Source organism: Schistocerca gregaria, chromosome 2, assembly GCF_023897955.1.
Source record: "Schistocerca gregaria isolate iqSchGreg1 chromosome 2, iqSchGreg1.2, whole genome shotgun sequence".
In the NCBI taxonomy this organism is placed as follows: domain Eukaryota; kingdom Metazoa; phylum Arthropoda; class Insecta; order Orthoptera; family Acrididae; genus Schistocerca; species Schistocerca gregaria.
The window spans coordinates 460,232,856-460,259,521 of record NC_064921.1 but is presented as its reverse complement, the minus strand read 5'-3'; the positions used below and the strand labels follow the sequence as shown (position 1 = coordinate 460,259,521).

At 39.8% G+C, this 26,666-nt stretch overlaps 1 protein-coding gene across 4 annotated transcripts in view; it reads left to right on the top strand.

Moving 5' to 3' along the window:
- The window catches only part of LOC126325851 (clavesin-2-like), a 223,457-nt gene that overhangs the window by 88,525 nt on the left and 108,266 nt on the right, over positions 1-26,666 (top strand). For all 4 annotated transcript variants that reach the window (XM_049995366.1, XM_049995348.1, XM_049995374.1 and 1 more), the window contains one exon: positions 9,806-9,933. In XM_049995366.1, coding sequence (XP_049851323.1) covers positions 9,816-9,933 — 118 coding nt within the window. In that variant the 5' untranslated portion in view covers positions 9,806-9,815. The remainder of the gene's footprint in view (positions 1-9,805; positions 9,934-26,666) is intronic.

The window sequence follows — 26,666 nt, the reverse complement described above, 5'->3', positions numbered from 1 at the left end:
TCAGTGCATCTCTATTTTCGGATCAGCAAAACGTATGGGCACTTATGTTCTTCTGACTGCTTACTTCATGAGGTAAATTTGGAAATACATTTTTATTCAGCAGATACCATTATCTGCTTGTTTTGTATAACACAATTTTGCTGCATTTGTGCACTATTTTCCTGTGTGCTGAAAGAGTATTATATGTTGTCTAGCAGATAATAACAAAGCTTGCGACGCCAAGTAGAAATTTCGCATCACGCCTCCATGCTGAATCATTCGTCTGTTCATCAGTTCTCAAAACACTTTACATATGAGGTTTCAAGCCATTGTATTTCTCTTGCAAGAATCAATAAGCGGAGAAACGTAAACAATGAGTGCCCTTTGTAAGCACTGTCACGTCAAATTTTGTTTAGTTTCGTGTGGTATTCACTGTGAAGCGCTTGTTGTTAGTGTGCGCTCTCTGTTAGATAAAAAATGACTTCACAAGGAAGGAGAATGGTTGAGCTGGTGATGCAAAATTACCGCAGTGAAAGTAATTCTACATCCGATGAAGGTAAGATGAATTACTATTAATTTTATCTATGAGATAATCATCCACAGAGATACAGACCGTTAGTTTGATTGACTTGATTTCCATTCATTGTTTGTATACCATATTGTAGAAATTACAGAAGCAGAATAAAAGAATGGTGAAACCTCATCTGCAATACAAAACTGTTCCGAAGTGAAACGACTGCAAGAGTTAACTGAAGAAGATTGTAATGATTTCAAAGTGCTTAGTTCGGTTTCATCAGATGATTACATACCCTTCATCATCATCATCATCATCATCATCATCATCATCATCATCATCACCATCGCCATCTCCGAGGCCAAAGAAAAGGAGAGCTGCAGTTCAACAGAAACTGCAACTATCTTTAGAAAACCTCAGTAAGCAAAATAATAATCCATGGGTCTTGTTTAACATTTCAAATACTAATTTCTAAGTCACAAATTATTTGACAAACAAAATACATATATTGGGACTATCATTTGAATATGGTTGTGTGTACGAATTTTCTGAGCAGTCCTTAATTACATTCTGATTTATTTCTTCTCCTAACTGCAATGTTACTAAAATAATAACATATGTGCATTTCAACAGAGCTAGGGCCACATTTATTGTCATTGGGTGAAGTGGTACATTTTGTTGTAATTATCACACGTCATAATTTTTAAAATACAATGGGACTGTAAGATTCATAGTTGATTAATGTGGTATATTATGCTAAATGAGGCATTAACATCAGTAAGATAATTTTCTCCTTTCCCGGCGATGTCACAAGGGAGATACAATACGGAAATCCACATTCTCTGACAAATCAGCTATTCGGTCCTGATTCTTCAATTTGTGTGGGCAAAGGTTTTGTGATGTTAATGAACATGCAACAGGAAGAAGTTAATCCAGTGACCGTTGAGTCTAATGATCAAGAACATGGGAAATCTGACAGAGGAAATGAAGTTGGTAAGGAAAAGAAAACAAGAAAAAGAAGTAAGAACACTGACAAGTGGAAAAAGAACATAATAAAATGAATAGGCAGCCAGGAAAGGCATACAAATCAACTGCTAATAAAGAAGTACCAGCCAGAACATTTAAGTACAAGGATTGTTCCAAATGCCCAAGAAATTGTAGCGAGAACATCAATGAGACTGAAGGGAGACAGGTTTTCCAAGGATTCTGGATGATGAAAGATTTAGAAAAGCAGCGACAGTATTTAGCTCCACTTATTAAGGTGGTACCTAAAGCAAGGTCACATTCTGCAGTTGCACAGTCTCGAAGAAATGTCACAAAGAAGTACATTCTCCTGAAAAATCGTAGTGAAGTTCAAGTGTGTCTAGGGTTTTTCCTTTGCATTTTTAATATGTCAGAAACATATGTGCGATATATACAGAAGAAAAGGGATAGTAGCAAGATTATTCTGTCTGCTGACAAGAGGGGTCATCATCGTCCAGGTGTAAGGAGATCCGACGAGGCAAAGGAGAGAATAAGGAACCATATAAAATCATTTCCTACTATTCCATCGCTTTACTGCTGACAGAGCACTGTGCGACAATTCTTACCAGGAGATTTGAGTATATAAATAAGGCACAAACTATATAAGAAACAATGTGAAGAGGAACAGGTTACTGCTGAAAAATATTGGCGTTACAGAGAAATATTCAATACAGAGTTTAGCTTAGGCTTTCATGTACCAAGAAAAGGTGTGTGTGACTACTGCTATTGCTTTCAAAATCTCTCTGAAGAAAATCAAGAGGCAGAGAAAGACCAGCACTCAGAACACCTAAAGAGAAAGGAGGCTTCTAGGATACTAAAAAATGAATTGAGGGAGTGGGCCAAAGCAGGAGAATGTCATTTACTGGAGTTTGACCTAGAAGCTGTGAGATACTGTCCACACATAGCAGCTAAAGCCGTTTTCTACAAAAGAAGACTGGCAGTACACAACCTCACAGTATACAATACTGTTACGAGGAAAGCTAGAAATTACATGTGGCATGAAGGTGTGGCTAAACAAGGCTCAAGAACTCCAGAAGATTGCAGATGGCCATCCAGTTGCTTTGTTCTCCGACACTTGTGGTGGACAGAACCGAAATGTCAACATGAGTACCATGTTCATTCATCCTGTCCAAACATTGAACATCCTGGTGATAGAGCAATGCTTCTTTGAGCCTGGGCAGTCTTTAATGGAGTGTGATTCAGTCCATGCCCGTATAGAGAGGGCTGCAAAAAATGTTAATATTTATGTCCCTTCAGGATGGTATACTGTTGTTCAAACTGCTGAAATGGACCAGAAGGACTTTTTGGATTTTGGTGCTATGCAGAAGGAAAAGTTTAAGAATACTAAAATTGACAGTGAAAGAAATCAAGTACAATGGCTTAAAGTGACGCAACTTCAGTATCGCAAAAGTGATGTTAATCACCTCTTTTTCAAGCATTTCCATAATCAACTATTCAGAAGTTTGCCAGTTTCCAGAAAATCCTGAAATTCCAATACAATCTTCCAGTTGGAACCGAAATACCATGGAGCACTGAAACTCCAGGAAGAGAAGGTAAAAGACCTCCTGGATCTATGTCGCAGTGGCATGATCAGGGAACTGTACCACGCATTTTACAAGAATCTTCAAGAAGAAATAGCTGGAGATTCATACTGTGGTAGCAACAGTTGTGATGAAGTTAGCTAGAAAGTGAACATTCATTGGTGATGTAGGTACAAATTCTGCTCATATGTTTTTACTTTTACTGTACCCTATCTGTTTTTAATGAGAAAATTCCCTCTGTAAGTTATATTTTGGCAAACCAAGTGCATATCTCCAAAGTGTAAAACCTCTATGTAGATTTATTTACTTAGGATCTAAAGACATATCTCCTTAGCACCATATTAAAAATTAATAGTGGTAGTCCAGTAAGAACCATTTTTATAAATATATTATCATCTGACAGATTTTTAAGTGTAGAAATTTTTCAATAAAGTTTGTATTAGTCACTGAAAAAAGAAATGTACTTCTTAAAAAATCGTTTTTTTAACCTCCTGTAAAGTAGCTAAAATGGAGTTACGTTCCTCTGATCCTCACACGACGATATGGGATTCATTGGGAGATGTATTGCAGCACATCCACATGCACCAGTGACCACCTAGCTGCTGACAATGATGATGATGGAGGAATGGGAAGCCCTATGTTGAGAACTCCCTACCAATATTTTTGCCAGATTGGGAGCATAATGCAAAACATGATCTACCATCTGTAGTGATTACACATCCTATTAAGAACCATATCCCACCTTTTACAATGTCAAGGGGATCACCATAAACTGTATTGACTTCAGTGTAATTATTGTTTTTGAATAAAAGTGTCATTTCTGTTTGTCTCATTCCATATTTCTTTTAGTTACCTTCTTTGCCATGCTGTAGCAATTATTTCTATGTATAGTCCAAGTTTCATCAAGCTATGTTACTTGGCAGTGGCATGTCATGGAAAAGTGACTTTCATCCTTAAGTTTTCCATGTCAATGTACTTCGTCAGTGATATTATTAACTTATGCCAAGGCACTGACATTTGACACTAGGAGACTGAAATAAGTAACACATGGATAATTTACTCAGCTGTGGTTAAAATGTAGCCCACAGTATCAGAGAAATACCTGTGAAATGCATAATTTATGAGCAGAATCACACACAAACAGAGTCTCAGGAGAACTGAGTGTTATGGCATAAAGTTGGGAACATCTCTTAATCTTAAAAAAACAGGTTCTCACAACCTTAAATAGTGACAGAAAAGAGAAAAGTGATTGTTTTTCTTGAAGAAGAAAACATAATTTACAGCTGATGAATGATGCTAAAATAGATATGTAATATTAAATGTAATTTAAGAATCCACATAATGAGCAAATAATTTCACCCAAGCCACCATAGACACAAAGAGATAATGAGCACAAGAATTTCCTGGTATACATATGTCACTGTTTATGATTTGTTCTGTCACCAATAAAATTAAATCAGCAGCTAGGATCTTAGATTTGGAAAACTCTTCATGGTGTTAAGTGGGTGCGGAGACAAGATATTTGACAACAAAGAACACTTTGAAAACTCATTTCCATCCTTTTCACTTTAAACTTACCTAAACATCTAAGGCTCTTTTTGGCTGATCTACTTTCAAAGCAACTTGCACATATAATACATTCTCAGCAATTTGAATGTAAGCTGCACTCAAACTAGCTCTGATGAGGCCATAATGAACAGATCACCATTTTTCTAGGAATAGGATGTGAGTCATTACAGAGAACTGTTATTTAATTAGTAAGTGAACAGAAGCTGTCCCCTCCCCTCAGAAGCTGTCCCCTTCCCTATGTGCTATATGGAACAGACTGGATGAAGTGCAACACTATAATCTGCTAAGGCACTGAATGGGTGTCACTGTCACTATAAAATACATAACTTGTCTGATTAGACAGAGATAGTTGTGGAACAGCATAGCATCCTTAACATCACCAGGGATGACTGAGTGTAGAAAGGTTGGGCTCTGTAACATGAATGTCTGATGAAACTTTCAATTTTGGGGGAGAGTGTTGTATCTCGGTAGAGCTATCAGACCTTTACTTCTTGCCAGCCCTGCAGTAGAACTTTAATATATTTTCTTATTCCATTTTTATATTATGGAATTCATTTTTTATGTGTTGCACTCTTCTTTTGAAATTAAAAATATTATGAATCTGCAGCTATATCTACGTCTATGACATAGGTTGCAGTAGGTATTGGGAGATGAAGAAGCTTGCACAGGATAGAGTAGCATGAAGAGCTGCATCAAACCAGTCTCTGGACTGAAGACCACAACAACAACATCTACATCTACATTTACATCCATACTCTGCAAATCACCATAAAGTGCATGACAGAGGGTATGTCATGTTGTTAAGGTTTCTTCAAATTCCATTCATGTATGATGGTGTACAGTTCTTCAAACATTGTTAGTAGGCATTCTCGGGATAGACTCTGCTCTGCCACTTCAGTTTCCCCAGTATTTCTGTGACACTCTCCCATGGGTCAAACAAACCTGTGAGATTTCATGCTGCCCTTCCCTGTATAGGTTCAATATCCCCTGTTAGTCCTGTTTAGTGTGGATCCCACACACTTAGGCAATATTCAGTACATTACTCTGTTTACATTTTTTATGGCACTTTCTATCTTTTCCATGTTGTTCTTTAAAAATGTTAATATGTGCTACCAGTGCAGTAAAAGAGTTCAATAATCAGTTTTAAAGGTTCTCACAGATTTTGGCTAACAGATCAAGTGCTCTCCTAGCTCTTATATCTTCAACTGATCTTGGTAATATATGAGGGTTGGAACTTAAATAGTGGCAACTATTTATTTACAGCTCATACAAAATAGATATGTGTTTCAAAGCTTTACTGACCTTCAAAGTAGTCACCAGCATTGTGTATAACTCACTGCCAGAAATTGGGAAGTCGTAGGATACTCTTAGCATTGCCAGTTGTGTTGACAGTTTGAGCTGTGTGGTCTATTGCCCAACAAATTTGTAGTAGTTCTGAAGTGAATGCCATGAAGTGTTTCCCTCAGTTTAGAAATCATGTTGAACTTACGAGGGCTTAAGACAGGGGAGTACAGTAGGTTGTATAGCACTTGGCAGCCCCATAACTCAAACAAATCAGTAACAGCTTGCACTGTACGTGCTTGAGCGTTGTCCTGCAAAATGATGGTCAGGTGCTGCAGGTAGTCTCACCACTTCTGTCTCTATGATGTTCATTTTTTTAACACAACCTATGACCAGCTTAGAGACAGGAGTGATAACATTTTCTGCAGGACCTGAACATCATTTTGCAGGACAATGCTCAAGCACGTAGAGTACAAGCTGTTAATGATTTGTTTCACTGATGGGATACTAAACGCTATATCACCTACTGCACTCCCCTGACTTAAGTCCTCGTGAGTTCAACTTGATTTCTAAACTGAAGGAAACACTTCACGGCATTCATTTCAGAACTGCTACAAATTCATCGGGCAATAGACTGTGCCGCTAGAACTGTCAGCACAACTGGCACTGTTAAGAGTATCCTACAACTTCCACATTGCTGGAAACAGGTTATACACAATGCTGCTGACTACTTTGAAGTTCAGTAAAACTTTGAAACATGTATCTATTTTGTACAAGCTGTGAATAAATAGTTGCCACTATTAAAGTTCCAACCCTTGTATGACTGATGGTGATGTAATTCCAGGAATTTTTTTGTTCTCGAATCATTCAGTTCTCTGGGAAATTCTGAGAACATTATTATATCAACCATTCTCTCCTCTTTAAGCCCTGTGTCTTGTTCTGTTACATTATGGCTGGTTCCTCAACATCATATTTAGGTGTAATGCATAGTACTCATATCCTGTATCATTCATTATGGCTAATTTTTTTTTTTAACACGGCGAATGAAGACATCTTTGAACCATTACAAAAAGATATCCACCATCAGTGGTGAAAGCAAATTGAGGATCTATTCATCTGTTAATGACACCAAAGTGCAATCAATTAAAGAAGGTTAGGCTCTCATTGATAGCATGATCATATAGATAGAATATTTGTTCAGCTGCGGAAGGGTGGGAAATGAAGTCATTCAAGGTATACTCACAGGAATCATTCAGGCATTTATCAGAAGTGGGAAGAAATGTGGAAAACTGAATAGTCAATTGGGGACTTGAATATTAAAGGTAACAAAAGGGAAATGGTAACTGTAGTAAGAACTATAGAGGTTGAAGAAAAATTGTGACATGAAATTTTAACCATGGATAGCTGATGCCAGAAGGAAACATACTTACTAGTGTTGCATAGGCTGACAATGCACAATTTTTAAACTATGGAATCTTCACGCCACTTGCCCTGATTGGCCACATGATGGCACTGTTGCCGTATGCTCTAGACAATGCATGACCATCAATGCTTTGCCGGCCAGAGATCGCAATGTTTCCAAGGCAGCCCACACACTCGGTGGTAGCGTGCCACTTTGAGGGTGAATCTGCCAGGGTCCCTACACATCCATTGTAGTTTCATGATAAGATGTACCAGGAACAAACCCATCAACAGGTGTTACTTCATACCGAAAGTCTTTTACAAATTGTGTCAGCCCTGGAAAGGGCCTTTTCCATAGCTAGGACATTGTTTACTTAAAGCAGGTGCTTGAACTGGCAACCCTCTGACATGACACAAGCTTGGTAATGTCGAATGGTGTTTTGCCAAACTCTATCAAAGATTCCTGACATTGCCTGATGTCATTGGTGGCATGTTGAATGCAATCCATTAATTCCTCTTCATTTCTAGGTGGTTCGCATCCGGGTGGGTGAACTAGAACCTTGAAGAACCCCCACAGGTAAAGTCCAGTGGCGTGATATCTGGTAATCGCACGGGCCATGTCCTACAAGCAGCTCTGCCAATTACCCGGTCATCGAAGAGTTCATTTAAATATCCAAGCACAGCACAACTGTTATGTGTGGGCACCCCATCATGCTGCAACCACATGCATAGCTGTATGTCCAGGAGAACATCTTCCAGCAGGCCGGATAGAGTTTCTTGCAAAAAGTGAAGGTAATTTGCCCCGGTAAGTTGAGGAGGTAGATGAACTGGTGCAATCAGATGGTCACCCACAATGCCTGCCCAAATGTTTAGTGAAAATTGTCCTGGTGTCCATGGACATATGTGATGTGAGGATTTCCCCTTGTCCAGTAAAGAACATTTCAAGTCTTGTAAAGGTCATCCTGATGGAAAGTGCACTCACTGGTAAACAACACAATGGTGGGGAAGTTTGTATCTTGTGCAACATGCTGCAGAAACCTCCGACAAAACCCTAACCTGTGTTCATAGTCCACCACAGGATTTAGGTCTTGGACAGGTTGGAAACTAAGTGGGTGCTGGCTGTCATCCCTCAAAACCTCTAGACTAACTGATGAGTGACCCCCATATCATGTCCAACTGCTCAAGTACTTGTCATAGGTGCTACCTCGAAGTGCTCTAGAACAGTCTCTTCAAATGTAGCATCCCATTGTGTTCAACGTCTTCCAGCATCACCATGAAATCCTGCTAACAAGCCTGTTTCACCAAGTCAGCGGTGAATTGCTGTAAATATTTGCGAGTGTGGGTAGCGTCTTGCTGGGTACTGTTCCTCATACAACCATTGAGTTTTGTGTCCATTACCATTGGCTAGTACATAAACAAAAACAATATCGCATTGTTATTAAAACAAATACTGTGCCACCATGATTACTGTATGACTAAATCGCAGGTGAAGTGTGTGCTCCAAAGCGAAGCTTATGTGTGAATGCCTCTGGCGTGAGGTGGAGACAAACAGCAAGACCGGTGTGCATATCACATTGGGGCAGTGATGAGGTGAAGGATGTATGTATGTGTGAACAGACAACCATAGCCCTGCCTGTCAACTGACAAATGGCAACAAGGCAATCCCACGGCTAATTGGAGCACATAGCATAAAAATGGTGCATTGTCGACTTACACAATGTTAGTAATTTTGGCTCCTACTGACATCAGCTATCCAGAGTTAAAAATTTCATGACACAATTTTTCTCCACCCTGTATATGTGACAGTTCCTAGGTTAATGAGGGAAACTGAGATACACTGAAAAATTCACTTTTACGCTTTTATTTGTGGGACAGAGCGTGCACATCAAAATGGAATTGCATGACTCATTTTTTGGCTATCTCCAGAGACCTCTTCAAGGGCCATAGGTCCTCCATCAGGGTGATATTTTTCTTTCCCATCCAAGATATCAGCCCTACATAAATTATTATTATGTTTTGCCTATATAATAGAGCCTATGTGGTTGAAGTAAGGCATCCCTCGAAATTGAAATTGACTATATGTGAAATTACTTGTTTCAAAGTATAAAACCACCAGATATTCTGAAATAAATGGGTCATGCACCATCATAAGTTGCATTAGGAAGTCTCCTTTATTTATTGATGGTGGCTAGTTTTGCACTTGTGTTCATTCTCAAACCATCCATCTTTGTAATGAATTAATACAGTTAAGTATGCATGCATGGAAGAACCACATCAAATAATCCAAATGGTAATGCAGATGCCTTATCATACAGTATGTATGATAAAGTTGTGGTCTTAGTTCATCTCGGGCATGCTGGAGATCTGTGAATCAGCTTTTCAGTTTCAGTTTTCACATACCTTCATATCCCCTTCTTGAGGTGGCCTACTGTGTTTCACCAATTATCATTATATATATTTTGACTGTAGTTCTGTATTATCTCATTTTACTTTCCAGGGAAAAGAAAATGTCCTCTGCTTATGCATCTCTAGAAAATAACTGGAAGTTACGTGCCCAAAATGAAGTACTAGAAGACCCTGACAAAGTTGTGGACAATATTTCAGCTCTGAAGAACCTTCTTCGAGGTATGCTTCTGATTTTTTATTAGTTTAATTTTGCAGGAGTTAGTAGAAGAGTAGTTTTATTTAAAAAGATATTTGCAAACAAACAAACTAGCATAAGTTATGTTGACCAGTGTAATTTGTGAAGACAATCTCAGCAGCCAGCAGGTGATTCAAATGTGCTAAAGATAATAGTCTTAGTTTATGAGCAAGGGACATAGAAATGTTGTTTGTGGTCAGAGGAAATTTATTGACTGAAAGTGATTTGTGTGTGTCTCTGGCTATAGATAATGAAGAATACCATATCACAAAAGATTTACTGTGTGATATTTCATGTGGATGCATTACAATCAGATTTTGTTTGTAGTTAGACCTTTCCATGTATGCACCATATCCTAGGCCTGACTTCTCCAGCCAAATTGCTTCAAACTAGAGAGTGTTTGGAAATTCCTCCTTCAGTCTTCTGGGACTCGTACATGGGCTAGGTAGCTAATAGTTGATCCCTTGTCTTGAGACCTACATCTTTTATAGGTATGTACCCTCTAGAATGAATATATAAAACAATGTATTCAACTCTCCAATGTTTACTGGATAAAAAAGTGATAGCAGTCTAGTTAAAAGTTGATTACTTAACTCTGTACAGTAAATTGTTGATTTCTTAGGATGGATAGGATGTGTGACTGCTGTGTATGGACGCAGGAGGAGCTGGCCACTGTTTACAAACAGCTGAATGTGCTGATGGCCGTATTCAGCCATCTTCAGGCTGCAGCCTCGGAGTGTAGCGGCAGTGGGGAGTCTGGTGCATCACATGGTAGACCTCAGCTGTTACATGCTTCATCCACGGTTCTTGCTGTTGAGACATCTTCACGAGTACCGAGCATGGTTGGGACACCCTGTCCCCAAGGGGAGTGGCAGTTTCAGTAACATTTGCGTCGCATGAGGCGGAGGGTCAATGTGAAGGCTGGTCATGTGGTGTCGCCCACTCTACCTGTCAGTGAACTGTGGTTGCTCCTTCAGCAAGGTCTGAGCAGGCACACGGGGGGAGGGGTTTATTAGTGATTGGGAGCTCAAATGTTAGGTGGGTGATGGAGCCCCTTAGGGAAACAGTAGAAAGGTCAGTAAAGAAGAATCTCTGTCTGCTTGCCGGGAGGGTTTCATCCAAGATGTCTAGGAGGCCCAGCCGGTGGTGGTAGAGAGCACTGGGTGCACCCGACTGCAAATTGTTGCTCATGTCGGCACCAATGACTCCTGCTGTTTGGGTTCAGAGGTCATCCTCAGTTCATACAGGCGGTCGGCAAAGTTGGTGAAGTCAGAAAGCCTCGCTCATGGGGTGGAATCTGAGCTAACTATTTGTAGTGTTGTTCCCAGAACCGATCACAGTCCTCTGGTTTTGAGCCGAGTGGAAGGCTTAAGCCAGAGGCTCAGATGATTCTGCGGAGATCTGGGGTGCAAATTTCTCGACCTCTGCTATCAGGTGGAGAAATATAGGGTCCCCCTGAATAGGTCAGGCGTGCACTAAATGAAGGAAGGGTCTACAAGGGTGGCAGAGTATGTGTGGAGTGCACATGTGGGTTTTTTAGGTTAGAGAATTCCCTCCCTAGGCCCAACAAGGTGCCTCCTGAGACGCGACAAGGTAGCAGTAGGCAAAACGCAACAGGGAATGACAATATTAATGTGGTAATACACTCCTGGAAATTGAAATAAGAACACCGTGAATTCATTGTCCCAGGAAGAGGAAACTTTATTGACACATTCCTGGGGTAAGATACATCACATGATCACACTGACAGAACCACAGGCACATAGACACAGGCAACAGAGCATGCACAATGTCGGCACTAGTACAGTGTGTATCCACCTTTCGCAGCAATGCAGGCTACTATTCTCCCATGGAGATGATCGTAGAGATGCTGGATGTAGTCCTGTGGAACGGCTTGCCATGCCATTTCCACCTGGTGCCTCAGTTGGACCAGCGTTCGTGCTGGACGTGCAGACCGCGTGAGACGACGCTTCATCCAGTCCCAAACATGCTCAATGGGGGACAGATCCGGAGATCTTGCTGGCCAGGGTAGTTGACTTACACCTTCTAGAGCACGTTGGGTGGCACGGGATACATGTGGACGTGCATTGTCCTGTTGGAACAGCAAGTTCCCTTGCCGGTCTAGGAATGGTAGAACGATGGGTTCGATGACGGTTTGGATGTACTGTGCACTATTCAGTGTCCCCTCGACGATCACCAGAGGTGTACGGCCAGTGTAGGAGATCGCTCCCCACACCATGATGCCGGGTGTTGGCCCTGTGTGCCTCGGTCGTATGCAGTCCTGATTGTGGCGCTCACCTGCATTGCGCCAAACACGCAGACGGCCATCATTGGCACCAAGGCAGAAGGGACTCTCATCGCTGAAGACGACATGTCTCCATTCATCCCTCCATTCACGCCTGTCGCGACACCACTGGAGGCGGGCTGCACGATGTTGGGGCATGAGCGGAAGATGGCCTAACGGTGTGCGGGACCGTAGCCCAGCTTCATGGAGACGGTAGCGAATGGTCCTCGCCGATACCCCAGGAGCAACACCTGTCCCTAATATGCTGGGAAGTGGCGGTGCTGTCCCCTACGGCACTGCGTAGGATCCTACGGTCTTGGCGTGCATCCGTGCGTCGATGCGGTTTGGTCCCAGGTCGACGGGCACGTGCACCTTCCGCCGACCACTGGCAACAACATCGATGTACTGTGGAGACTTCGCGCCCCACGTGTTGAGAAATTCGGCGGTACGTCGACCCGGCCTCCCGCATGCCCACTATACGCCCTCGCTCAAAGTCCGTCAACTGCACATACGGTTCACGTCCACGCTGTCGCGGCATGCTACCAGTGTTAAAGACTGCGATGGAGCTCCATATGCCACGACAAACTGGCTGACACTGACGGTGGCGGTGCACAAATGCTGTGCAGCTAGCGCCATTCGATGGCCAACACCGCGGTTCCTGGTGTGTCGGCTGTGCCATGCGTGTGATCATTGCTTGTACAGCCCTCTCGCAGTGTCCGGAGCAGGTATGGTGGGTTTGACACACCGGTGTCAATGTGTTCTTTTTACCATTTCCAGGAGTGTAGTAAACTGTTGGAGCGTCTATAGAAATGTCCCAGAACTGCTTTCATTAATAAACAGTCACAATGCCCATATAGTATTAGGGACAGAAAGTTGGCTGAAACCAGATGTAAACAGTAATGAAATTCTAAACTCAGATTGGAATGTATAGTGCGGAGACAGCTGGACACTGAAGGGGGAGGTGTGTTTATAGTGATAAAAAGTGCAATAGTATGGAAGGAAATTGACGGAGATCCAAAATATGAAATAATTTGGGTGAAGGTCACGGTTAAACCTGGCTCAAACATGGTAATTGGATGTCTCTATTGGCCCCCTGGCTCAGCAGCTGTTGTGGAGAACACCAAGGAAAATTTGGAAAATATTTCGAGTAGATTTCCCGAGCATGTTATAGTTCTGGGTGGAGATTTTAATTTACCAGATATAGAGCAGGGACAAAGAATCCAGTGAAATTTTTTAAAATGCATTATCTGAAAACTACCTTGAGTGGTTAAACAGAGAACCAACTTGAAGGAATTACATATTAGACCTTCTGGTGACAAACAGACTCGAACTATTTGAAACAGTTAATGCAGAACAGGGATTCAGTTATCATAAAGCGGTTACAGCATTTATGATTTCAGCCGTAAATAGAAATATTAAAAAAGGTAGGAACATTTTTCTATTTAGAAAAAGTGACAAAAAGCAGATTTCAGAGTACTTGATGGGTCAACACAAAAGTTTTATCTCAAGTACAGATAGTGTTGAGGATCAGTGGACAAAGTTCAAAACCATTGTACAATATGCATTAGATGAGTATGGGCCAAGCAAGATGATAAGAGATGGGAAAGAGCCACCATGGTACAACTACCAAGTTAGAAAACTGCTATGGAAGCAAAGGGAACTTCACAGCAAACATAAACAAAGCCAAAGCTTTGCAGACCAACAAAAATTACACAAATCGAAATGTAGTCTGAGGAGGGCTATGCGAGAGGTGGTCAATGAATTCGAAAGTAAAGTTCTATATACTGACTTGGCAGATAATACTAAGAAATTTTGGTCTTATGTCAAAGCAGTAGGTGGATCAAAACAAAATGTCCAGACACTTTTTGACCAAAATGGTACTGAAACAGATGATGACAGACTAAAGGCTGAAATACTACAAGTCTTTTTCCAAAGCTGTTTCACAGAGGAAGGTTGCACTGTAGTTCCTTCTCTTGATTGTCACACAGATGACAGAATGGTAGATACTGAAATAGATGTCAGAGGGATAGAAAAACAATTAAAATCTCTCAAAAAAGGAAATGCCACTGGACCTGATGGGATACCAGGTCAACTTTACACAGAGTACGCGAAGGAACTTGCCCCCCATCCTCTTGAAGCATTGTACCGTAGGTCTCTAGAAGAGTGTAGCGTTCCAAAAGATTAGAAAAGGGCACAGGTCATCCCCTTTTGCAAGAAGGGACATCGAATGGATGTGGAGAACTATAGACCTATATCTCTAATGTCGATCAGTTGTAGAATTTTGAAACACATATTATGTTAGAGTGCAACGACTTTTCTGGAGACCAGAAATCTACTCTGTAGGAATCAGCATGGGTTTCGAAAAAGACAGTCATGTGAAACTAAGCTTGCGCTATTCGTCCACGAAACTCAGAGGGCTTTAGACACGGGTTCCCAGGTGGATGCCGTGTTTCTTGACTTCTGAAGGTGTTTGATACAGATCCTCACAGTCATTTAATGAACAAAGTAAGATCATATGGACTATCAGACCAATTGCGTGACTGGATTGAAGAGTTCCTAGATAACAGAATGTAGGATGTCATTCTCAATTGAGAGAAGTCTTCCAAAGTAACAGTGGTTTCAGGTGTGCCGCAGGGGAGTGTTGTAGGACCATTGCTATTGACAATATATACACTCCTGGAAATTGAAATAAGAACACCGTGAATTCATTGTCCCAGGAAGGGGAAACTTTATTGACACATTCATGGGGTCAGATACATCACATGATCACACTGACAGAACCACAGGCACATAGACACAGGCAACAGAGCGTGCACAATGTCGGCACTAGTACAGTGTATATCCACCTTTCGCAGCAATGCAGGCTGCTATTCTCCCATGGAGACGATCGTAGAGATGCTGGATGTAGTCCTGTGGAACGGCTTGCCATGCCATTTCCACCTGGCACCTCAGTTGGACCAGCGTTCGTGCTGGACGTGCAGACCGCGTGAGACGACGCTTCATCCAGTCCCAAACATGCTCAATGGGGGACAGATCCGGAGATCTTGCTGGCTAGGGTAGTTGACTTACACCTTCTGGAACACGTTGGGTGGCACGGGATACATGTGGACATGCATTGTCCTGTTGGAACAGCAAGTTCCCTTGCCGGTCTAGGAATGGTAGAACGATGGGTTCGATGACGGTTTGGATGTACTGTGCACTATTCAGTGTCCCCTCGACGATCACCAGAGGTGTACGGCCAGTGTAGGAGATCACTCCCCACACCATGATGCCAGGTGTTGGCCCTGTGTGCCTCGGTCGTATGCAGTCCTGATTGTGGCGCTCACCTGCACGGTGCCAAACACGCATACGACCATCATTGGCACCAAGGCAGAAGCGACTCTCATCGCTGAAGACGACACGTCTCCGTTCGTCCCTCCATTCATGTGTGTCGCGACACCATTGGAGGCGGGCTGCACGATGTTGGGGCGTGAGCGGAAGACGGCCTAACGGTGTGCAGGACCGTAGCCCAGCTTCATGGAGATGGTTGCGAATGGTCCTCGCCGATACCCCAGGAGCAACACCCGTCCCTAATTTGCTGGGAAGTGGCGGTGCTGTCCCCTACGGCACTGCGTAGGATCCTACGGTCTTGGAATGCATCCGTGTGTCACTGCAGTCCGGTCCCAGATCGACGGGCACGTGCAGCTTCCGCCGACCACTGGCAACAACATCGATGTACTGTGGAGACCTCACGCCCCACGTATTGAGCAATTCGGCGGTACGTCGACCTGGCCTCCCACATGCCCACTATATGCCCTCGCTCAAAGTCCGTCAACTGCACATACGGTTCACGTCCACGCTGTCACGACATGCTACCAGTGTTAAAGACTGCGATGGAGCTCCGTATCCCACGGCAAACTGGCTGACACTGACGGTGGCGGTGCACAAATGCTGCGCAGCTAGCGCCATTCGACGGCCAACACCACAGTTCCTGGTGTGTCCGGTGTGCCGTGTGTGTGATCATTGCTTTTACAGCCCTCTCGCAGTGTCCAGAGCAAGTATGGTGGGTCTGACACACCGGTGTCAATATGTTCTTTTTTCCATTTCCAGGAGTGTATAAATGACCTTGTGGATAACATCGGAAGTTCACTGAGGCTTTTTGTGGATGATGCTGTAATATATCGAGAGGTTGTAACAATGGAAAATTGTACTGAAATGCAGGACGATCTGCACCGAATAGGCGCATGGTGCAGGGAATGACAATTGAATCTCAATGTAGACAAGTATAATGTGCTGCAAATACATAGAAAGAAAGATCCTTCATCATTTAGTCACAATATAGCACATCAGCAACTGGAAGCAGTTAATTCCATAAATTATCTGGGAGTAGGCATTAGGAGTGATTTAAATTGGAATGACCACTTAAAATTAATCTTGGGTATAGCAGATGCCAGACTGAGATTCGTTGGAAGAATCCTAAGGTAATGCAGTCCAAAAACAAAGGAAGTAGGTTACATTACACTTGTTCACCCACTACTGAAATACTGCTCACCGGTGTGGGATCTATACCAGATAGGGTTGACAGAAGGGATAGAGAAGATCCAACGGAGAGCAGTGCGCTTCGTTACAGGATCATTTAGCAATCATAAAAGTGTTATGGAGATGATAGATAGACTCCAGTGGAAGACTCTGCAAGAGAGATGCTCAGTAACTTGGTACGGGCTTTTGTTGAAGTTTCGAGAACATACCTTCACCAAGGAGTCAAGCAGAATATTGCTCCCTCGTATGTATGTCTTGCAAAGAGACCATGAGGAAAAAATCAGAGAAATTAGAGCCCACACAGAGGCATACTGACAATCTTTCTTTCCATGAACAGTATGAGACTGGAATAAAAGGGAGAACCGATAGACATACTTAAGGTACCCTCTGCCAAACACTGTCAGGTGACTTGCGGATTATAGATGTAGGTGTAGACGTAGATGCAGTGCCTCACTCTGAAAGTGATCTCTGCATTTGGTTGTGTGAATCAAAGTTTTATAAAGCAGGTGCATAATGTTTGAAGTTAATTTTGTTAGTACATAATTCAAAGAGCATTTTTTCTTTCATACTGAAAAAGTTAATTTATAATATGTGTTTACAAACCTGCACCTTATCTTTGAAGAATGTTAATACAATTTTCAGCTTAACCTATCATCTGAGATTTAGTATTGAGGTTATGTTGTATACAAAGTTTCATGAAGTTATTGTCATTAATGTACTGATGAGACTAATTTGTTCATGTACTTGCCATTTTCAGGGGTGAAGTGGGACAAGTCAGAAACTATAAAAGAGCTGCAAGTGGGGTGCGCTCTTAAAATATGATAAACATGCAATGCAAAATGTTATTGTTGAGTGTAGGAGAAGTGGTAGAAGATTCAGAAAACTAGCTGAGGAGGATGGTGTTCCAAAAACTATGCTGGCAGATATGGAGATTAGATTAGATTAGGGCAAATGAAAAATTTAAAAGGAGACATAGAGATCAGCAGGTTTTAAGTGAGAAGTATGAAAAATTAATAGTAGAAGGAATTTTGACCTGTGGAGAGTGGGGATTTCCTCTTCAGAGTGATGACTGTAAAAACTTTTCCTGATCAACGTAGATATCTTCTACACATCTTACGCACCTCCCCCCCCCCCCCCCCCCCCCCGCCCTCACATACACCCACACCAACACATCTATTAAAAAAAAAAAAAAAAAAAAAAAACCAGAAGTGATGAAATAAAATCTTAGTTTGCACTATCAAGAAGGGGCAGCCCAGAGTCATTGTGGGCAAATTCATCACAGAAGACCACAAGTCTGTGTGGAAGGAATAATTAGTATACCAGTGGGTAAGAAGATTCAAATCAAATCTCTAAGGAAAAGAGAAGGGAAAAAATGACAGTGTTCCATTTCCCTCAAGTACCTGACATCTGAGATGTTCTATACACTAATGTGGTATGCAAAATTGACGTGTATCAATACATCAGAAGAGGAAGATTTCTCTTCCGATCACTGCCCATGAATGTCAGATCAATGAAAATTATAAATGAACACTATAGCAAAGCTACATATAGATTTGTAAGATTATTTATTTCATGTTGTAGTGTATTAAAATTGTCTTATTTTCAGAAAAAGGTATTGATTTTAACACAAAAATGTTCTCTAACAAACGCCTTTATACAGTACCTTACAATAAACAATATTCAAAAAATATGAACCCAATGTAATGCAACACATTGTTAGAAGATCAAATATTTAAAGTTTCATAAAGTATGGAAACAAAATTAATGGGTAAATTTACTAAAAACCTAAAAATCTGCTCAGCTTCACCCCATTGTACAGTAGGTGCTCCTATAGATCATCCTTGACTGACTCTGGACTGATCGCTCTTGCCACACAAGAATGGTCCATTACACTGATCAAAAATTTATACTGCCTATTTGCCTCTGGGTGTTTTCATAGTTCTTGAGCACTCCCTAATTGACTTTATGTCATTTACACAAGTAAAATCTCAGCTGAAAGAAGTGTGACTTTTTTTATTTTTACTTTTTAATTATTTTCTTCATATGAAGAGGTCGTGCAGGAATGAGATGATGAATATGTCTAGTTGATAGAAGGCAAATGATTTTTTAAAATGGTTTAGATGGTGGAAATTATTCACTGAATGTAGTAGAAATCAGTTTGCAATAGTAAAGGAACTGAGTCTGTATTACAAAGCTTTCACAATGCACTGTGTATTTTGCTGAAACAGTATGCAGTGCATGTCACTGATAAGTAAAGGACAAAGAGGAGAACAGAATGCTTTAACAATGAAAGAGGGGTACTGGTAAACATCAAAGAGCAAGCAAGCATTCTTTTATTTCCAGTTACAGAAATGAGATAGTGTCATATGTGGTGCAACAAGAACTACACAGAACATATAGTCCTCTTTCTTATGATACAGAATACCTTAATTGAACACATTTTCAATTTGCCTAACCATCTTTCTACCTTTCCTACTGTGCCAAATAAAAATTTTCTATTTGCAGTTTGTAATTAAAAATTCGATTTGTGGCTTCATGAAATAATGCCATTTATGCCGATAAAAAGAAAAAAATGTTGCATCTATAATGACAAAATAACAAAGCTCAAATAACATGTGTCTTGCTTACATTTATTATCAGTTCACTGAAGATGTATATCAAGAAACTTAAAGAATAAAAACATACACTGAACATGACAAAACTGTAGCATGGAAATTTGACTTTGTCAGAGAATTCGATGGAAATAAAGTTCAAAAGGTGTAGACAAATAATGCAGCTTATAGGAAACTGTGAAGGTAACATAAATGTAGAGCACAAGAATCACTTTCAAGTTGTTTCTATCACAGATTGTGATAGTGTTGTTAACATTTGAAGTGTATCATGTGGAAAACAAAACTACATTGTGAATGAGGTAGGACATGGAATATTCTAGCTGCAGTTACATAAAAGATCATAACTATGCGAAAGTGCTCTCAAAAAATTTGCCACCGATAAGTTATTCACCTAAGACATTATCAAATTATGTTGATGAAAAAGCCAAATAAACAGTACCAAACAAGACATCAGGCACAGCAAAGGTAGGCATGAAATCGGAACCCCCTGAACAGCAAGTATGTGTAAAATTGAGCCACTTGCAGACAGCCAAGGGTGAAGTATAGCCACTGAATTATGGTGGACAAGCAATCAGAATTTTAATTGCAGGAACAAAATTCAGTGCTGCTACATCAATGAGTCAGGAAAAAATTTCCTCATTGAGCAAAAAGGACTTTTCTGTCTTCCTAGTGGGGTCAAGTGATGTAACAAGGAAAGAAAAAAAGGATCTCTGAAGTTCATAAAAAAGAAAAATGACGTTCACCTGCTTTATTTCATCACCGATTGCCCTCAGTGTCGACATACAGTGTTGCTATAGTGCCTGAAAAATGGGGGTGGAAGTTCAGCACTGACTACTTTAAATGATGTACTCAACAGGTGCACATTTGCATTTCATAGTTCTTTATTTTCACTGTTCTCAGCTCCCCAATAACACACAGTTATATGGCCAGTGCACTACTGTTTAACTTTGAATAAGCCTCATTAATAGTTTGCAGGCAAACATCAATATACTGCTACTTTTGAACATCTACGAGCAATAAAAACCTAACCACACATTTCACAGTCTTTCAGATAAATTGAACAGCCACTGTCATTGCTTTAATACATGGCCTATTGGTGCACCACTTATTTACAGTTGATGCATTGTTGTTGTTCCAACCAACACGGGTTTCTTGTCTGAAACTCTGCAGTGGACTGACTGTCTCGGGACCAAAAATTGGACACTTATATATCATCACAATAATAGGCACTCAAACTACACATTGTTCGATATTTAATTTACAGAAATTAGAATTAAAACTTAACTCTTTACATTACCTGAATACATCAAAAAATTTGTTACTTTTAATAGTTTCTTCTACAAGGTGTATCATTTGTTTAAATCATGAAATTAACATATATAGTTACACAAATACTACTTTTGACAAAACTGCTAATTACTTTGGAATTAATTAAGAGCTGGCTTTGCTAACATGTTTTCGAATAGAGCCAAGTAAATACTTCAATAATGCTATTGTTTCATCTCCCAAATATTTATAATTAGTACAGAATTTATATTTGTTTATAAGTCAATAATAGAATTTAAGTTAAGAAACAGTTACTGATTTCACTCTATAGTGGAAGATACTAACTAGGCATAGTCGAAATAAATTAGAAAATCAATTACATACATACAACTAAGAACAAAATTAGATCTGGTGGTAAATTCTTTAAGACTGAGGGCCAACCTTTCTCTTTTATGAAAATGCAGATTATACTCACATATGTTAATAGTTATTAGTCAGACATGAAAAAATGAATTTTAAGGAGGCAGATGGCGTAACAAGAGAGTGCGTAAAAATATGCCAGCTTGATTTGTCACATCACCCCCTCATTGAGTTGATCAGATAGATATTGGAAATAGCTAACTGTGCAATTCAATGATCATATGTGCCCTGGACAGTGGGTTAAAAATCTACACACAAAAAAGTAAGAAATATTATCAAAAACTACTGTATATATGTTTTTCAAATTCCTACTTATATGAACTGACCATATGAAAATCCCCATACAAAATTTTTACATACAGTGTATTGTACATTTGCACAAAATATCCACAAGTTATACATTTAATAAAAATTAGGCATCTTCATCATAAGTGATCCTTTTTGGGAAAACAAAGATTACAGCCTAAAATTTGTATCACTTTATACAAGTCCTGTCTTGCTTAAAAGAATAAATCCTCACGGATTCCAAAAAATTAAATTACAATGCACATTGGAGTTCACTTTTGAGACAGAAAATTTCACTTGCTCAGTATTTAGTATTTTTCACAAGCACTTTCACTCTTTTTCAATGAGCTTTTACACATTTTCTCACCAAGTTGACCACACCTTAAACAGGTCCAAGTGGCAATTAGTAAGGAAATGCACTGCTATCAGTTCCCTTGGAACTACCATGTGATGTAGCAGTGGGCTAGGAGAGAACATGGGAAGTGACTGCCACAGTCGATGATGCCATGCTGGGACGGGTATGGCAAGAATTCGATTACCCTCTTGACGTCTGCTGGGTCACTCATGGTTTACATATCGAATGTTTGTAAAAAAAACTTTCAGAGTTTCTCTTCAAAACGCAATATGTATGACATGTGTACAATGTTAAGTTCTTGTGCAATAAATAATTGAAAGTGTTCCCGGATTTTATGTACACCTTGTATTAGTGATTTCTTGAATTATGTTGATAAAGTGGAGAGGGTGAAGCCCTCAGTGGAAGATTGTAGGAGGAATTTTGATGACAAGAATCAATCAGGGAGAGAATTTCAGGTAACAGTTCTTGTAACATCATAATAATTAGCACTAAAATTTACTATAGTATGAAATGTGGGGACTAGTAAAAATTTAAACTCAAGTACACATTACACTACAAAACATTACTCTAGGCCATAGCTCTGTCTGAAACTGGTTAAACATGAAAGATTTGGATCTCTTTCCCATGTGCAAAATAGCAAAAACTCAAGATGTGCAGTAGTATAGATTTACTAATATTATGTTGTGAAAAAAGAATAGAGCCACCATCACATAACTTAATTACCACTCAAATCCAAATTAAAGGGATGGAAGTTGTTCAAAATCATTGCCCCACTCCTCTACTTAACTCTGAGCACTACTCTCATTCAACCCGAAATTTAAATTCTCACAAAATCAAAAAAGTTACCAAATAGTTGACCTGTCAGAATATTCACATCAGTCTAGCACCACAGTTATCAGTTAATCAGCAAAATTACTTTCCTTCATCCCAGTGTTGTCACTTTAAGCTCAGAATTCCTCAATACATAAACAGAAGCTTTCAGATAACCTACAGATCCAATAATACAGAATTATATGACATCTACTTATAAAAACTTTGCTGTTTCTGTTAATCTGTTATTCCCAGCTGCAGTGTCATGAATTGCTCAATATACACAGTACTCAATATTGCCTAGTTCAAAAATTAGCTCATCAGTACAGTTACACCATATTTGTTTGCATACAGTCATATTTTTCATTAATCAGGTATGTCAGCTCCATTATCTTACTTACCTTTCTTATCTTGTTAGCTAGCAGAGTGCATTCTCAAAAAAACATCTGTACTACAGAGACAGGCTCCATAACCATTAAGACCCTAACATTATTCATTATTTTATTATTTCATTATTGTTTCATTACCTAATAAATAAACACCTGCTCTGTATATCCAATGCAAAATTGATTCTACTGTAAAACACTCCATAGTAACAGATGCTTATGCTAAGGCAAACTTAATCCTCATTACTGATCAGACAAAATTATCACTTAGAAAAACTATTACTTCACTGTCTTCCATCAAATTGCTTAAGATTCTAGCCTGAAGGGCAATATACATACAGATTTTACTTATTCTTTCCACACATTGCTCCAGGCAACTATGTCTAAAGTTGGAATTCCTTAATGTTAGAAATTAGAAAAGGCTGTACCTTGACACAGATAGATAGTTATCTCCATATACTGACTGCACTGAACACAAGCACTTCGATTATACCACAATTAATATTAATACCTAGTATTCCAGATGGTTTATACTGCACATTGCTGCTGCTGCTACACCCAGATGTTAATCATCCTCCACATATGCTGACACCTTTCATTTTCAGTTTACCTTACCTCTTTGTCTGACAGAAATTCTTTAATCATAGTACCAATTTATTTTATTCCATCCTCTTATGATTCTATTGCTTATAACCAAAACAACATAATCTGTAGTTTATAAGTAAATGAGAAACATTCTTTCTGTGACTGTCACTTGATTTGGTACAGCAGCATACTTTAGTAGAGGAATGTTTTGGAAACAGTTTCTCCAGTGTTATATATAAACTACAGATAGGATAGGAGAAGAGCTTGACTGCCTCAGGAAACATGTAAAATGAGACAGACAACTGGGGTAAGCATTATTACCACATAATGGATCCAACACAAAGTGTTGAGCACCCTACTTGCTTGTAGGTGTTACTTCTGGTTCAATGCTCATTATAGTAAGTACCTCCTTTCCTTTTATGGTATAACCATTGCTACCCACACCATCATTCAACATCTCACTAAAATTAGAAATTACACTCGTCTCACTACTATCATTTATATTAACCTAACCTGACATTACAGCACATTTATATACAAGTGGCTCTTCATCACTACCTGCTCTAGTGTGAGCCAAAATTGGAGCATTATCTAGCTAAAATGTTTTGATCCAAAATTAAAATCATCTCCTCCATTTCTTTTATTTGAATTTCTCTCACCATTTCTGTGCCCATTCTAGCTGTCCTCCACCCAACCATTCTTTGAATTTCTACTGTAATTAGTCCAGTTCATCCTATTTACCTGAAATTCTCTCCCTGATTGATTCTTGTCATCAAAATTCCTCCTACAATCTTCCACTGAGGGCTTCACCCTCTCCACTTTATCAACATAATTCAAGACATCACTAATACAAGGTGTACATAAAGTCCGGGAACACTTTCAATTATTTATTGCACAAGAATTTAACATTGTACACATGTCATACATATTGCATTTTGAAGAGAAACTCTGAAAGTTTTTTTTACCAACATTCGAGATGTGAACCATGAGTGACCCAGCAGACGTCAAGAGGGTAATTGAATTCTTGCCATACCCGTCCCAGCATGGCATCGTCGATTGTGGCAGTAACTTCCCACGTTCTCTCCTGGACCGCTGCTACATCACGTGGTAGAGGCGGTACATACAGCAGATCTTTAATGTGTCCCCAGAGAAAAAAGTCACATGGAGTGAGATATGGTGATCGGGGAGGCCTTTTAATGAAACAGCTGTCCTGTAGCATGGCTGATCCATTGATGTGACAGCTGCATGTTCACATACCCACAAATTTCACAATGAAAATGTGGTGGAGCCCCATCCTGTTGAAAGATGAATGGAGAGACGGATTGCATTTGAGGCATCAGCCATTGTTGCAGCATGTCTAATTAGGAATATCCAGTGACAGTGCTCTTAGCGAAGAAGAAAGACCCGTACAGTTTTTGACGTGACAAGGCATAAAAAACATTTACCTTTGGGGAATCATGCTCAAATTCAGTGAATTCATGTGGATGCTGTGTACCCCAGATTTGACAATTATGCCTGTCCACTTTCCCATTAGTGTGAAAAGTGACTTTGTTGTTAAAAATTAAGTGATCAACAATGTCATCCCCATCCTCATTCAATTGTTGCAATTGCAAACAAAACTCAAAACGTTTCTCCTTGTTAGTGTCATTGAGCTTCTGCACTAGCTCCAATTGTAATGGTTTCATAGACAGCTTCTATTTCAGGACTTCCCACATTATCATTGGAGCCATTTCAAGTTCACGGGATGCACGTCACACTGATTTCTTTGGACTCCTTATGAATGTCTCTTGTATGTGCTGCACATTCATTTCACTCACACTGGGATGTCTGATTCTCTTTGCCGGGCACAAGCAACCCATTGTAATGGATTTGTTGTGCCAGTGGTAAATTGCCTTCCTTGTTGGTGGCTTCTTACCATACTCAGTTCCAAACACCCGTTGGACATCTGTAGCATACTTGTTTTTGTCGAACTCCAACACACAGAAAGCTCGCTCCACTTCTGAACTCACCACGTTTGGGACTAGCGCTGACTATCAGCAAATTACCAAATTACGCTGTGGCAGCATACATGTAAAAAAAAAAAAAAAACTTTAAGGGTTTCTCTTCAAAATGACATATGTATGATATCTGTACAATGTTTGGTTCTTGTGCAATAAATAATTGAAAGCGTTTCTGGACTTTATGTACACCCTGTATTACTCCTAGGGGCACGTACAAGCAAATCTCTAATTTTCTGAGGCAATTTAGTTGCTATACCCATAATTATTGATTCAATATCTAGTACTTTGTCCAAATATTTCAGTTAATTTAACCAAAGCTGACAGAAACCTTTCAAAGTGCCCTTCCTAGAGTGAAATGTCTCTCCTCCCTATGATTCACTTTAAATTCCCTGCTGCTTCTCTTTGGGCCAATGTTCATCTAAAAATGCTTCCTCAAAGCTTTGCCACAAAGAACAACTATCAGCTCCCTGAGCTGCCCATCCATCAACATCCCCTTTCAAAAAACCTCTCACAAATGACATTTCCTCTTTTTCATTCCATCTCCTTTTAGACCAATCAATAAATTCTATAAGGAAATCCAATGGATGCACTTCTCCATACGGTTCAAAATTATTAAATTTCTTACAACTAACAAATGATGGACTGTTTGGGACATTATATACTCTATGCTTTGGATTTTGCATCTCTTCCATTCTTTTCTCAATTTCAATCAATTTTGAATCTACATTTTTAGTTACTTTTACCAGTTTTTCCTCTACCTCTACTGCACACTTGGTTTCTATCTCCATTTCAGAATCATTTTTAATCTGATATTAGTTCTCAAGTTTAGCACTGTTTTCAGCACATAATTTCCTGGCAGCTCTGACTTCGTCTTTACACTGTTTTTCAGAATCCTCTGTCCTCCTACTATAGTCAACCCAAAGCTTCTTTCTCTTTTCTACACATTTACTACTCATCAATGTTAATTTCTCATTAGTGTTATGTACTACTGTCTTTATGTTTTAATCACAATCTTTAGCTACCACCTCAACCATGTTATTTAATTCTGAAAGATTAGAGCTGACTACCTTAATCTCCTTTTTAATTTCTTTCTTCAGCTCTTCCTTTAAGTTAACCATGACAGTTCTAATGCTATTAGTTTTCTTTTACACCCTACTAATGTCTTTTTTCATACTACTAATGTCTTCTTTCATACT